At 40.1% G+C, this 16,712-nt stretch overlaps 1 protein-coding gene across 1 annotated transcript in view; it reads right to left on the minus strand.

The window, feature by feature from the left end:
• The window catches only part of TTC39C (tetratricopeptide repeat domain 39C), a 138,785-nt gene that overhangs the window by 44,237 nt on the left and 77,836 nt on the right, over positions 1 to 16,712 (minus strand). The window contains exons 5-6 of the mRNA XM_007935578.2: positions 11,244 to 11,598; positions 9,148 to 9,316 (exon numbers count right to left, since the gene is read on the minus strand). Of these exons, the coding sequence (XP_007933769.1) occupies positions 9,148 to 9,316; positions 11,244 to 11,598 (524 nt within the window). The remainder of the gene's footprint in view (positions 1 to 9,147; positions 9,317 to 11,243; positions 11,599 to 16,712) is intronic.

Here is a 16,712-nt window from a genome sequence, read left to right on the forward strand (position 1 = left end):
CCTTCCAAGGAGTGGCTGGTGGGTTTGAACCGCCAACCTTCTGGTTAGCAGTCAAGTGCCTTAGGCCCTATGCTACCAGAGCTCCTATAGCCATCCTACTGAGTGTGAAATAGTATCTATCATTTCTGATTTCCTTAATGACTTAATGATGCTGGCATCTTTTCATGGACTTGACTGTTTGCATGTCTTTGGAGAAGTATCTATTGTTTGAGTGATTCTTCTTTTGAATGATTATTGAGTTGTAAGATTCCTTTACATAGTCTGGATACAAGTCCCTTACCAGATATATAATTTGCAAATATTTTCTCCTATTCTACAAATTGTCTTTTCAATTTTTTAATGGTATCATTTGTAGCCAAAAATGTTTAACTCTGATATATTCAAATTTACTTATCTTTTCCTTTTATTGTTTGTGCTTTTGGTGTCATATCTAACAAGACATTGACCTACCAGAGAGTTTTATAGTTTTAACTTTTACATTTGGGTCTGTGATCTATTTGAGTTCATTTTTGTGTATGTGAAGTAAGACTCCAACTTCATTGTTTTGCCACGTGGATATCCAGTTGTCCCATCACCATTTGTTGAAAGATAGGATTTGCCCAGTGAATTGTCTCGGCATGCTTGGCAAAATTCTATTGACCATAAATGTAAAGGTTTATTTATCGGCTACCAATTTTATTCCATTGATCTATCTGCCCATGCTTATGCCAATACCATACAGTTGATTATGGGAGCTTTGTAGTAAGTTTTAAAATTGAGAAATGTGAGTTTTCCAAGATTCTTCTTCTTTAACAAGATTGTTTTGCCTACTCTGGATCCCTTGAGTTTCCATATGAATTTTAGGTTCAGTTTGTCAACTGCTGCAAAAATATAAGCTGTGATTTTGATAAGGATTGCACTGAATCTGTAGATCAACTAGGAGAATACTGCCATCTCAGCAATATTAAGCCTTCTGATCCATGAACAGAGGGTGTCTTTTCAGGAACATTGAAGAACCATCTTTACATTGCTTTAATTTGAACAATTATAAAAATAGACATAACAAAATTATGGTGAGGAACAATGCTGCTGATATCATACACAAAATAGTAAATAATTATCTCACCATTTCTTCAGTATAATCTCTTATATAACAAGAGCTACAGGGCTGTTCATACTGTTTAATTCTAATAATGGCACCACTGGAGCTATGCCCTAAGGAAATAACTCAAGAAAAAAAAAAATTTAATACAGGTATTTATTGTATGCTTGTTATCACAATGAGATACTAGGAAATAACAGAGAAACAAAATTAGTGAAATATCCTATCAACAATTTCCCAACAACAGGGAAATATTAAGATATGGGATGGAATGGAAATCTAAATATTCTGGATATTGGTTATTTATAAACTATGTTAGTACATGTAGACATTAGTTTGTAAACAAAACTGCATAAAGCCTCCTCTATGTATATTAAAGATGACAAAATAATTTTAAGTAAAACATTAGAATTTAATTATCACTGGGTTAACTTTTATAAAGCTGCTTAACTTCTTAAACTATTAGATAGGTATTTTAAAATAAGAGCATCTCCTTGTCACCTGTGGCACAAAGGGGCACACCTGGTGAAAAACCGTCTTACTCACAAGAGGTTCAGCACTAATGGTGCTGAGTAGCAGAACTGGTTTAGCAATACTGTTATCAAGGACACCCATCAGCGGATTACGCATTTAACCCCTCTGCTTAGCACTATGGCTGTGTGGGCAAAGGAAGCTCATCCTCTTATGCACTTAGAGAGCCTAGAGATATAAATCAATATTGACTTTTGAGTTGCTTTCCAGCCCAACAACTTATAAAAATAGGGTTAAAGAACACCAAATGAGCTTTAATTATTAGTAATTTGGGTTACTACCTTCTTCTCATTCCAGTGAGCAGAGCCATTAAACCACGCAATACAGATTTATCTAGTTGGAGAGTGAAGATAAATGCCCACTCCTATCTTCCCTACACTAGATTAAATCAATCTCTCATTTTGTATACTATTAAGAATAAATGGCACTCTTATGCCTTGGTGCCTGAGGTAATGAAGACAGCTACGTAGGAGGGAGGAAGAAAAGACTACAATTAACAGAACTTGAGGGAATGATTTCTCTTCCTGCATTGCCTTCATCCTGAGACTATAAATAACAACATTACATCATGCTGAGAGGGCAAGCTGTTCAAATACAGGAGGTTGGCTTGCCCTTCAGCAGATGCAAAGAAACTGCTACTGCTGCCAGTGAGTGGCTCCGATAATGTCAGCACAGCCCAGGGAGGGAGAGCAGCAGAGGCTCGGCCGCCTCTGCACTGGGTCCCGACGCTCAACCTCGCAGGTGCCTCCTCTCACCGGTAAATTAATCCCCAAAGAGATCAGCGTCCACAGTTCTGTCTCTCCCACTTGTTCTGGAGAGCACACACGAAAAATGTAGTTTACCCTAATAAAAGTACAGAGAGAAAGCACTAAAACTAATTTTTCAGAGTACCTCTCACAAATGAAGAGGATCTGAAATAATGGGTGGAAAGTAGGTCCAGAGACAGACGCATGCATGCTGGGGAAGAAGTGTGCGCACTGTTCATACAGAACATTGCTGAGAGCAATCAGAGATAAGGACTCCTGCTGTTGTTGTTGTTGTTGTTGTTATGTGCCATCGATTCGTACCCCACTCATAGCGACCCCTCCTTGGGTTTCCGAGGCAGTATCACTAAGGAAGTAGATTGCCCAACCTTCCTTCCGAGGAGTGGCTGGTGGGTTTGAACCGCCAGCCTTCTGGTTAGCAGCCAAGTGCCTTAGCACTATGCTACCAGAGCTCCTCCCGAGGACCCCTAGCCTCTGGGGAAGGGAATGGGACACCTGGGTGACAGGAACACAGTGAAGTGCAGGTCAACCATCAAAGTAGCCCCTGCAGACACTGGCCACAGAAAGAGACATTCTGTCACTGCACCTTCCTCAGCGGGCAGAGGGTAGTGGGAGGGAAACACCAAGAGATGAGCAGAGCCGGCCAGCAGTGAGAGGTTGTATCCTCACAGAAAAAGAAAAAAGTAAAGGATGCAACTTCAAACGAGAGAAAAATTATATAATAAGGGTTCCAGAAGGAAAGACCATACCTATCTTGTATCACTTCAAACAGTAGAAGGTACTAGTCTTTACACAAATGTGAATTATTTGATTCCTGACAGACGGAAGCAGCCAGGACATGTGGACCAATACATAAGAGTTGCAAATAAGGCAAACTGACCAACATGCTATTCTTACACGTGTGTGTGTATATCATACATGCGTGTATGATAGCGGTCCCTGGGCGGTACAAGCAGTTTGCCATTGTCTATTAACCTAAAGGCTGGCGGCATGAACCCACCCAGAAGCAAAACAGAAAGGGAGGGCTGGAGGGGAGGAGGGAGGAAGGAAGGAAGGAAGTCCTGCTGATTTTCTCCCATAAAGATTACAGCCATGAAAATACTATGTAGCAGTTCTAGTCTGTAACACATGGGGTTGCTCTGAGTCGGAATCGACTTGACAGCCATGAGTTTATGGGTGCATAGATACAGTTAATTCTCTTCTGCAGTAGTTATGTTCCATAACATCACTGCAAACACTGGAAGTGAATACTGAACCACTGCTCTGAGGGAAATACAAGGCCAGGTTCCTGTGGGCATCTGGTCACAACAGTTTCATCAACTGGTCAACACATAACCTTATTTTATGTGTCCTTCTGTTTAAACACACCTTATTTAGTAGATATTATAAATTCATTAACATTGAACTCATGGCCAACGGCACTATATATAACTCACGCCTGAACAAAGCTTACATAACACACCTATTTTCTCCATAAGACACACACAGCCTTCTTGCATGTAGGAACAGCAGGCAGCACTTCACCACTATGTTTGGGGTCATTTTAAACAGCAAAACCACCAACTAAAAGCTCAAAATGCAAAAAAGGACAGCTGTGTACAGTATGAGAGCTGAAACAAGGCGGCAGAGTGACGCCTGGTTGACCTCAGCTGGGACCATGGCCATTAAGTGACTCAATTTCTTCACCGCTCTCTGCATGTCCATGAATGACCATGAAAAGTGCCTTGTGAACTGATTTTGGATTACAAATAAATTTCAGTGAATAGATGAATTCACAAAATGGAATCTGTGAATAATGAGGACCAACACACTTCACAGAAATGGGTATTTTAAAAATCTGCTGTGTTCTGCCCCCTTGGCCACATAGCCTGACGACTAGAGGTGACGTACCCAGTACAAGTGTTGATCTGTGGGATGGACAAAAAAGAAGAAGAAAGAAAAGTGCAGGAAAATTAAAACCGATCAGCACACATTGAGCCGGTCACCCTGTGTGACAGCAAGTTGACATAAAGGCAGCTGTTCACATAATTTTGCAGATTCTGAGTCACAAAGGAAACTAACCATGCATTACATGATGCTTCTGCTAAATTAGGGCCCCTAGACCAGGTTCTGGTTTTTTTTGTTGTTGTTTTGTTTTTAATAAAAATGACCTCAGGGGGCCCCGTCTCTAACCTAAATGCTCACTGAAAAGACAGAAGATTCTTTGCAAGCAAATTCATCCATTGCCTTGAGCCACATGTGTTTCCAGAAACTGAATTGGAGCTTTAGAGGCCTTAGAAAACACCTTTGTCAAGAGCCCTATCACAGCCTCTCTGGGCAGCGTTCCTCATCTGCAAATGAAGGGTGCTACTATCTGGTACCATCCTACACACTTGCTTGGGAAGATTTATGAAACTCTGGTGTCTGGGTACTTGAGGATAATTCCAACCATATTTCAAGTTAGTCTAATATCCCTTCATCTTCTGGGGCTTTGAGAAGAGTCAAACGGAAACATTTGTCACATTTTTCTCAGCCCCTAGACTACAGCCCACTAAATGAGCACACTCACAGGTCTTGTTTTCTTTCTCTTCAAATCCGATACCAGCTAAGTAAGCATGCTACTTCACCATGAAGGCATTCTAACATCTACCCCCTGCACTCCTCTCACAACTCTACCTGAAAAGGGACTGAACACCTTGCTAACAGCTATAATGGTGACTGCTGTCAGCTGCCATTGAGCCAGCCCAACTCCTGGTGACCCCAGGTACAATGGAACAAAACACTGCCTGAGCCCTGTGATGGGCCCAATAGAACCACTGTGATCCCTAGGGTTTTCTTTCACTGGCTGATTTTTGGACATAGATAGCCAGCCCTTTCTTCCTAGTCTGACTTAGTCTGGAAGTCTGCGAAAGCCTGTCCAGCATCATAGCGACACACGAACTCCAAGTGACAGACGGGTGGTGGGTGTGCCTGAGGTGCACTGGCCAGGAATCGAACTGCGTCTCCCACAAGGAAAGGGAGAATTCTGTTACTGAGCCACGGATGTCCTCTTTAGCATGTTCACTTGGTGACTCAACCAACCACTCCTATAAGAATCCTCTGAGGGAGCTGTGGCTTTTTCATTTTAGAATCATCCCAACAACAACTAATGACCATTTGCTTTCAGCATTCACTCAGTCCCTAATGAGCATGAATTGTGGCACAAACCAAAACCATGCCAAATTAAGTTTCTAAAAACAGAAGTTATTACTTTAACCAAAAGTTAAACGTTTCCATTTTCAAATAAAAAATTAACTGAAATGCAAAGCATAACAAAATATAAGCCCTGACTTGTTTTCACATGTCCGTTTAGCAGCTTCAGAACCCAATTTAGAGCATTCAGTCATCAGTGACTAAAGGGAGAGAACTCTAATGAATGCCTAGTGCTAGGGTGCCTCATTACTGAGTTGCCACAATTTTATATCACAGGCTCTCACTCCCGGCCAGCAAATCCCTGTTGAACACAGAATCTAGTAACATCATATTCACAGCTATTCCAAATGTATAAGATGTGCCCTTTGAGAAATTTAAATCTAAGAAAGCACTTATCCTCTTTGCAAATTTCATTACATACATGGTCACAAAAATGAGATCCACTGCCACTGAGTCAATTCCAACGCATAGCAACCCTACAGGACAGAGAAGAACTGCTCCATAGGGTTTCTAAGGCTGTTAATCATTCAGAAGTGCACTGCCTCATCTTTCTCCTGTGGAGCAGTTGGTGGGTTCAAACTGCCGACTTTTTGGTTAGTAGCTGAATGCTTTAACCGCTATACTACCAGAGCTCCTACAGAAGTGAGAAGGCTTGGTCAATGGAAGACTTCTTTCCCCATGCTGTTTCCTCCTGCACAAACCCAAGGGAACAGATAAACTTTAACAGTCTGAACATACTCTCCTACAAGTAGGGACCCAGTGCTGATTTCAAAAGGAAAGAACACTGACAGACAGACTCTACTACATGAGAGATGGATCAGAGAACTATGTTTTTAAATCACAACAGAAAAAAAAGGTTCATGAGCCTCAATGCAAAGAAAACATTTTAAGATAACAAGAAGAAAAAGGAATCAGGCTGGGTTTAAATAATTCAGATGCTGGTGAGATTTCTGTACTGTGCTGCAATTACAAACTGCTGGTATAATCTCTAAAATGCAACTTGCATATATGAAGGGCTTAGAGAACTGCTCTGTGGAGTCTTCAGATTTAGGAGTCATATTCAAGTTTCAGGAGTCTTAATGCGTGAAGGAATAAAATGATTGGGGAAGTAATATACAACCCGTTGCCAACAAAACAATTTGTGAACAAATCATTCCTGTACTCATGAAAGCTTTCCCGGGCAAAAGTCTTCAAAGGTACATATGGGGCTTGCTGGGAGCTGACCTCTAGCACTGACTGTGTGGCACAGTGCATGGGTAACTGGAGGGTAGATGCTAACGCTAAAACTTCAAACTGATTCACTAATAGCTACCGGTAAGAATATAGCTGGTACATCCAGCATGACAGTCACTTTTCATATATAATTTTCTTCTTATAATATGTGCATGTTTCTCCAAACCCTCATGTTCTCAACAAGCAGATGAAAATGAGGTGCAAAGGGGAAGGGGAGCCCCTCCACAGGCCAGACAACATTCTGATCTGAAGTGAGGCAGCCTGGGCCAGGGAAGGCCATTGAACCTCTCTCTGAGCCCCTCTTTTCTCTTCTATAAAATGCAGGTGATAACTTTATGCCTGTATCACAGGAGTGTTCCGAGGATTAAATTAGATAATGCGTGTAAAGCTCTTAGCCATAGTACTTGTCAATTAAACACAGGAAAAAGTAATCAAAACTATTATTATTTAAAAGCTGATGCTGCTATTTACAATAGCCAAAACATGGAAACAACCTAGATGTCCATCAACTGAGGAATGGATAACCAAATTATGGTACATACACACAATGGAATACTATGCAATGCTAAAGAATAATGTAGAAGCTGCAAAACACCGCATAACGTGGATAACTTGGAGGACATTATGCTGAGTGAAATAAGTCAGTCACAAAAGGACAAATATTGTATTAGTCCGTTATTGTAAAAGTTAAGGAAAGGTTTATCTATTGAAGGAAATGTTCTTTGTTGGTTACCAGGGGTGGGAGTGGAGAGGAGGGAATGCTGTTAGATAGAGATAAATATTGATTTGGGTGAAGAGAAGGGCAATGTACCAAATGTGAGTGACCAATATGGCAGCATTGAGGATGAGAAGACATAGAGAGGTACATGGGAAGTACAGACAACAAATATGAACCCTTTTGCATATACAGTACTGAGTTGTAAGTGAAGGCAAACAGGGGTATATGGATGGATAGATAGGTGGACAAGCTAAATGATTAGCTATGTCTATGAAATGGGGAGTGTATCCAAGATCATATATAGGGTTGGCAGACAATGGTCCTATAAGTTTATGTGAATGATCAGAATTCCCAGGTGTATAGTAGAGCTGACAAGGGGCAAGGTTGTGCTCACTGCTTGGTCACAGCCAGCTACCCAGAGGGACCAAGTAGTTGAACCTGTGGGCTTGGGACCATAGTCACAGGGGACATCAAGCTCAATTGGCATAACATACTATACAAAACATTGTTCCACCTACTACTTTGGCGAGTAGCGACTGGGACCTTAAAAGCTAGGAAGCTGCCATCTAGATGCAACAACAGGTCTCTCCTCGTCAAGAAGAAAGAAGAAAACCAAAATTAATGGAAACAATCAGTCCTAGCGACTGGTACACCATCTGATCTGCAACCTGTACAACTATGAGACCAGAAGAACTAGATGGTGCCCAGCTACCACTGTCATCCACTTGGAAGGGATGTAGGAGATCCTGCATAGAGAGGGAGAACAATGTGGAACAAAAAATCATGTGGAGGCAAAAAAAAAAAAAAAAAGGTGGGGACCAGGTTTGCTGGTCCAATAGAGCCTGGTGGAACCACTGAGACTATGGCCGATAGCTGCCATTCAGGTCTGGAATTGAACCCACACCTGTGGTTTCCAGCCAAACTAAGTACAGGCATGTGAGTTAAACATTTACCTCAAGTAGACACACGCCCTGGAGAGAACAATCATGGGAGAAGGAAGGGCTGCTTATGCACAGGGAGACAGCTCAGGGGGCAGGACAGCATGGAGGGATGGCCACTGGGAAGAGGTAACTATGGGGAGGAAGTGGGAGGGGAGTTGTTGCATTGTGGTAAACTGTGGTCAATGACATGAGACAAAGTATATGTGAACTGTTGTATGGAAAGTGAATTTGCTCTGTAAATCTTCACCCAAATCAAATAAAATTAAAAATAAAATAAAATAAAAAAATTAAAGCTGATGCTGCCCTGACATTAAGGCAGTAATTTTTATATAAATTATAACCTAAGATCAACATTTAAAATCAATTATTAGCAACTGAAGAGGGAAAAGAAATGTTTTCTAGATTCTTTGACCAAGAGCATTAATGATGCCCCTATTCCTTACGCTTAGAGAACATCAATCCTGTCTCATTAACAAGGAGGAATGTCACCCTATTCCACTCATGGCTCCTGAACAGAAGAAGGTAATGGATTAACAACATGAGTTTTGGGAAGCTTCTGTAGCAATGATGCTATGAGAGGCAAAGGAACAAAACGTTCCTCTGCCCAACGACAGTCTGGCTTATTTTGACAGCAGCTCTCGAGTGAGAATTACAGATTTGATCATCAATCTACATTTTTATTTGAAAAAGACAGGGAAGGCACAGTACCTCTAATCGTTGTATTCGTCCCTTGAAAAACATAAAGAGAGAAGAGTTTGGATAAGCAGCTTCTTTTTTGAGAAGAATTTCCTTAGCTTCATCCAGACCTGCTCTGTTGTCACTGCCATCCAAGGCAAAAAAAGGGCGGACGACAGTGTGATACCAGAGAAGAGCTAATCTAAAGGAAGAGGGAAAGAAACATTGAGCAAATCGTTTTTCTTATTTCTTAAAATCAGTATGTGCTCTTCCAACATACACGCCTTCCAAAAAGCTTACTATGTAGTCTTTGAAGAAGTAAAATCAGAGTATCCCTCCCATGTTAACGTTATCAATATACAGAAGACTGCAACTTTAGCACAATGTCTAAATCAACACACTTCCTTCCATTTGGTGAGAGGAGACTAGGGCAAAAGAAGCAGTTGGCTTTTCTGAGCCTGCTGTGTGGATCACGAACACATGAGTGATGTAAACCTCTCAATTCTACATCTTATTCATCAATGCACAAATTAGAAAACAGTAGTTGTTCATCATAAATATATCATCCCCTCAAAATAAAAGCATTACTTTTTTATAAAAGAAAAAAAAATACTGTTTTTCTTGGGTTCACAAAAGTTAGGAGCTCTGGTGGCATAATGCCTAAAGCATTTGACTGCTAACCAGAAGGCTGGTGGTTCAAACCCACCAGCCACTCCTTGGAAGGAAGGTTGGGCAATGTACTTCCATAGTGATACCATCTCGGAAACCCAGGGAGGGGTCGCTATGAGTCAGACCTGACTCAACGGCAGCGAGTTTGGTTTCACAAAAGTTAAGATATAAGCTTCAAAATCCAAATTTAAACATAGGGACCACTGACACAAATTATATAAAGTTGGGTTAAAATAAATGAGAGGACCAAATAAAAAGCCCTTTTGAGGATATGCAATTTAAAAGCTAACAAATAAATAAATTAGTTTAAATTTTCTTAATTCATTACTTTCAAGAAAAAATGCCATTTTATACTAGATAAATAGAACAGATTCACTGGTACTTGCTTTAATGAATAAACAAAAAGGTTTAACCAACACATTAAACATTTTTATGCAAATATGTACTTCTAGTGTGCTCATGAATTTGGTTCTCTTGAGGTGATCATACCAATTTATATTACTAAGTCAGTTCACTCCTTTCTCAGAGATAAGCAAAAATAATAGGAAGATAAACACTGAGATAATTTATCATAAATTACAAATCTATGTAGTCAACTTAATAAAGGGCAACTGTGTAATTAAATGAGTTTGGGAAGGTACGGATATTTTTTAAATAAAAAATTAATAATATAGTTAATAGCTATCAACTCATTACGAGTTAAAATTCAAATTCCTCAGTACTGACATTAGTAGACACAGAAGTCATGAAGTTCTTCTATGATATCAACATTAAAAAAAAATGGATAAGTGGTATGATGTCAGACAAAAGACATCTGCTGTTTGGTAAAATACTTAAATTGCAGATTGCAAATATTTGCCAGGTTGAACAAAAACCACATCATCGATAAGTGATACACAAATGGGCAACTTTTGGCTCTGGGTAGTTACATATCAGCTTCCTCACACCGTCCTGTTTACATATTTAACCATTTAAGTTTAGACTAAGCAAAGCAGCATGATTCAATTTCGCTGAAAAACACAAATATCCCAGCCACATACAAGAGAACAATTGACCCAACAGAAGTATCACAAAGGAAGTTACCCAATATGAGGTAATTTCTGGAATAAAAACTCAAGAATCAAGTATTAAAAATTAGTATCCCAAAATCAAGATTATAAATCTCATTCACTGTGTTGAAAGTCACAAAACTGCTTAAAAATCATTTGAGGATGAAAGGTATGGTCACAGGACTCAAATGATGTAAGATGATCAATGACTGTGTGTGAGTGCCCTGTTCTCTAAAGTCAGCACCACTACCACCAAGCACAGTCTTCAGTATTTCATTAAAAGACACAAGGCATGGAGTCATATTAAACAGCCAAACATTTTACCTGCAGTTTCCTTTAAAGTTTTTGATTGAAGTTTACTTACTTTCAACACTATATTATCTACCAAAGCATTGCAATATAGCTACTCACGTAGCTAAAGGGGCCTTCATGTCCTTACTTTCGCTTGCATACATCAGTGAAGAAAGCCCCTGTAGGCGGTCTCCAGGAAAACCCAGCAGGTTGATGATTTTGAGCAGGTTTGGGGGCACCATGGATATGCAAAGGTGAAAAAGGCCATATCCAAAGCTAACAGCACCTTTCAGTCTGTTTAGAGACTCCTCAGACACCCCTTCAGCCACAATGTGATTATCATTTGCAGCATCAGAAGTTAAGGGCTCTTCAGTTAGCTTCTTCTGATACAGCTCCTGAAGGGCATTGATGTCCAGATAACATTTATTGTAAATCTTCCAGGCTTTCCTGAGGATCCACCCACCTTTTATATATGCTGTAAAGACAAGGGAGGAAAAACATTTAAAAATAAGCCTTCAAATAATTTCTGGAGGTTACTAGTACTGGATAGTGAAAAACCACCTGAAAATCAAGCAAAATTTAAAAAACCAATGTACCCTGTTTTATTCACAGCACTTATTTCATTCTTTATTTCCTGCCTGTCTCTCTTCATTACAATTTAAGACAACTTTGCAAGAACTCTGAATTTTCAGCTCACTGTTTTATCAAGTCCCTCATGCAGTAGGTAGTGTAAAGTGTATAAATATGAACTCTATGCTGAATGAAGGAGCTCTGGTGGCCCAGTGGGTAAAGCATTTGACTGCTAACCAAAACGTTGGCAGTCTGAACCCACCAGCTGCTCCACAGTACAAAGATGTGGCAGTCTGCTTCTGCAAAGATTTACAGCCTTGGGGCAGCTCTAACCTGTTCTATAGCGCGGGTCACTGTGAGCTGGAATTGACTCAATGGCAGTGAGTTATATGCTAAATAAATGAATGCAAGCATCATTTGAATCTCCCCGCCCCCCATGCTCTGTGAAATGCTCCACTGTCTGAACCATCAAGGCACTTCACTGACAACGTCTTTCATAAATCTTACATTTTTCAGCTCTGTGTTTCATTCCTTCTCAAGGATAAGATCTAAGCCTAATTCACTGCTAAATACATACCCAAGCACCAAGTACGGTGTCTTGCCAAAAACTAAAACAAGCAAACAAAAACAAGTAATTAATATTTATTAGGTAGACAAATGACAACTCTATTACCAAAACATTCATTCATGCTAAATGCAGAGATGCAATAAATCCCCCACTTGTCTTTGTCTGATGTCTGTTGTGTGGCCTAACCACACCCTTATCAAGTGGCTTTATTTGGTCTTTGATAATGGGTGTTTACCCAGTGCCCAGCCAAGAGAAATCCACAGTGAAGGAAGTGGCACTGAACAAGTTATCCCAAGTGATGGGGTCAAAAGCTGTTATTTTTAAGGTTGCTACCATTATTTTCCATTAAGCCAATTGTTCTTCCAGAGTACTCTTGAGAAATATTTACCAAATATTACCAAAGAAAACTTTAAAGGGAAGAGATAAGAACTGGTATTGATCACCCTCCATTAACACGACCAGCCCCTCTCAGCACAAGACCTTAGGCCACCTCTATGAACATTTTCATCTTCAGATCTCTCTCTGCTTGTCTGACTGACTGAATCACTGCCACATTTCTGAAAAATGGTCTTCTGTAGGGATTTTTGTAAAACAAAAATGTTCCCTTATAAATTCAGGAGAAAGCTTATGCACTCGGCCCTATCACTAATATGGTACAAAACTAGGACCCCAAAGCACAAACGAAAGACAGTGTGAACTATCAGGCTTCCAGGCACTTTCTAAGACATCCGAAAAACCTTAATTCACATAAAACAGTGGCAGGAACATAGTATTTGTTCAGTCAATATTGGACCAGCTTGGTCCATGGTATCAAACTAGTACTTTATTATCAATCTTTTAAGAAACAATGGCCATATTTCCTATGGGGTCAACATTAAAAACATAGTTTTTAAAAAGGCATTTTTATATTTCAGAAAATATATAATATAAAAACTTAATTTATGAAATCCTGAGTTTTGAGTTAAAGGTGAGCTAAGACAAAATGATATATGCAGGAAATCATTAACATAACAGGCCTGACTTCTATTCTTTCTTGCTTATAAGTTGCCTCTTGGTCGGGGACTTGGATTTTAGGAGGCTTCTCATTAATCCCAGAACTGCTAAGAGTGGCTCACTGTGCCTAAACGTCTTGTACAAAAATATGGTTTATGCTGAGCATCTGCTTCTCTTCTGGGAGTCTGGACTCTGAATACATTTCAAACAGGGGCTGCCTACTTAATAAGACCCCAATAAAAACCTTAAGCACTGAGTGTCTAAGGAGCTTCCCTGGTTGACAGCATTTCATAAGTGTTGTCACAACTCCTTTATGGGAGAATTAACTGCATCCACTCCACTGGGAGAGGATACACAGAAGCTTGTGCCTGGTTTCTTTTCGGCTTTTTGCCCATGCACCTTTTCCCTTTGTTGATTTTGTTCTATATCCTTTCATTGTAACAAATCATAACCATAAGTACAACTATATGCTGAGTCCTGAGGACTGTGAGTCTGCCTAGAAAAATCTCAAACCCAGGCATAGTTTTAGGAACCCTTGGTCCATGGTATCAAGCTGGTACTTTATTATCAATCTTTTGAGAAACAATGACTATATTTCCTATGGGGTCAACATTAAAAACATAACTATCCTATAAGTTTTGATTGATGAATGTCTTGTAGCACTAAAATATGAATGCTACAGGATAGGATAAGGATTTCTGATGGTACAGTGTCTAAGGCATTTGACTGCTAACCAGAAGTTTGGTAGTTCAAACCCACCAGCCATTCCACAGAAGGAAGATGGTGCAATCTACTTCTGTAAACCCAATGGGGTTGTGATTAGTGGAATCCACTTGACGTGAGTGGGTTTATAGGATAGGCTGAATAGGTGAAACAAATTGGTCTATAAATTATTTTTAAAGAAGGAAACCACTTTTATAACTTTACACTTTGAAAAGTAATACATGTTTGAAACAATTTGTTTTCATTCAGTTAAATTTAACAAAAATACAGACTGAACAAATACTATGTACCTGACACTGTTTTATGTGAATTAAAAAGAGAAGACATCGATCCTGCCTTTAAGAGACTCAGTAGGTGACTTTTTTTCCTCGGAAGTGAAAGTGTTTTGGAAAATGAAAAATCCTGAAATTCCTTTGTATGCTAACAAAGTGGATTTCCAAGTAATTAGATTGACTCAACACGCCCACAAAGAAGAATGATGACTGTTATGATGCTAAAAGTCAAAGACTGAATAAAATAACAAACCAAAAACCAAACTCACTGCCATCCAGTCAATTCTGACTCACAGTGACCCCTTTTGGGTTTCTGAAGACGTAAGTCTTTATGGGAGTAGATTGCCCAGTCTTTCTTCCATGGAGAAGCTGGTGGGTTTGAACCACTAACCTTCTGGTTAGCAGTCAAATGCCTTAGGCACTACACCACCAGAGCTCCTTGAATAAAATAACAGAAAAAGAAAAGAAATAGGAATCTTGAACATATATTATTGTTATACAAAAGCAATTGGGCTCCACCAGGACAACAGATATATGTATACTCATGTTCATCGCAGCACTACTTACAATAGCAAAAAGATGAAAACAACCTAGGTGCCCATCAACAGAAGAATGGATAACCAAACTATGGTACATACACATAATGGAATGCTATGCAACCCTAAAGAATAATGCAAAACACCACAAAATGTGGATAAACTTGGAGGACATCATGGTGAATGAAATAAGTCAGTCACAGAAGGATGAACACTGTATTAGTCTATTATTGTAAAAGTAAAGGAAAGGTTTATATATGGAAGGAAACTGTCTTTGTTGGCTACCAGGAGTGGGAGGGGAAGGGAAGGGAACACTGCTAAATAGGTAGAGACAAGTATTGATTTGGGTGAAGGGAAGGGCAATGAACCAAATGTGAGCAATCAACACAGTGGCACTGATGAAGAGGAAGACACAGAGAGGTGCATGGGAAGTACAGACAACAAAGATGAAGCCTTTTGCACATACAGTACTGTGCTGTCAGTGAAGGCAAACATTGATATACGGGTGGACAGATGGGTGCACAGGATTATTAGGTATGTCTACGCAGAGGGGAGTGTGCCCAATGACCATGTATAGGGTTGGTAGACAATGTTTCTACAGATGAATATGTATGTTCTGTGAGTCTTTACAGGTATATGGTAGAGCTGACAAGGGACAAGGTTGTAGTCACTTCTTGGCCACAGCCAGCTACCTGGAGGAAGCAAGTAGTTGGACCTGTGGGCTCAGGAACCATGGTCACAGGGGACATCAAACTCAACTGGCATAACATACTATACAAAACATTGTTCCACCTCCTACTTTGGCAAGGAGCGACTGGGATCATAAAAGCTCACAAGCAGCCATCTAGATGCAACGATGGGTCTCTCTTCATCCAGAGCAAAGAAGAATGAAGGAAACAAAAGACACATGGAAACAATGAGTCCAAGGGACTGGTACACCATGTGATCCTCAGTCTACAGACAGTGTCTGGATACCACTGTCAACCGGTCAGAGGGGGTCTATGTAGGAGATCTTGGATAGAGTGGGAGAACAATGTTGAACAAAACTCAAAATCATAAAATAAAATTAAAAAGTGGGGGAGGCAAGTTTGCTGGTCTGATACAGTCTAGTGGAACCCCTGACACTATGGCCCCTAGGTGCCCTGCAGGTCTGAAATTGAACCCACGCCTGTGGCTTCCAGCCAAACAAAAGACTGGCATATGAGCTGAACATTTACATCAGGTAGATACACTCCTTGGAGAGATCAAGCATGGGAGAACAGAAGGGCTGTGTATGGACAGGGAGACAAATTACATCAAAACTTTGTTGGTTTCAAGGGATGGGAGAGGAGGGAAAATTTCTACATAGGTTGAAAAAAAGGATATATATGTGTGTGTATGTATATGTATATGGACTTTTATTCTTTACAATTCTGCTTAGTGAACAGGATGTGGGATCCTTGACCTTTCCGCATAAAGTTCTGGGAGTCACTCATCTCCTGTGAATCCTTTATGACTAATGTAAGTATCTACTGGTGAAAATGCTGCCTTGAATTATAACTATATATATATATAGTTGTTGTTGTTGTTATGTGCTGTCGAGTCAGACCCAACTCAAAGCAACCCCTCCTTGGGTTTCCGAGGTGGTATCACTATGGAAGTAGATGGTCTAACCTTCCTTCTGAGGAATAGCTGGTGGGTTTGAACCGCCAGCCCTCTGGTTAGCAGTCAGGTGCCTTAGACACTTACATATGCTACATGGAAACAGCTCAGGGGCAGGAGTGCATGGGAAGGAAGGACTCAGGGAAGAGGTAACTATATACACACACACTCACCCACACATATACACACAGATGTATGTATGTATGTATGTACATATATATATATGCCAAAAACCAAAATCAAACTCACTGCCCTTGAGTCGGATCCAAGTCAGAGACCAGTCCTT

Source organism: Orycteropus afer, unplaced genomic scaffold (assembly GCF_000298275.1).
Source record: "Orycteropus afer afer isolate SDZICR_OR568_19922 unplaced genomic scaffold, OryAfe1.0 scaffold00030, whole genome shotgun sequence".
Taxonomy (NCBI): domain Eukaryota; kingdom Metazoa; phylum Chordata; class Mammalia; order Tubulidentata; family Orycteropodidae; genus Orycteropus; species Orycteropus afer.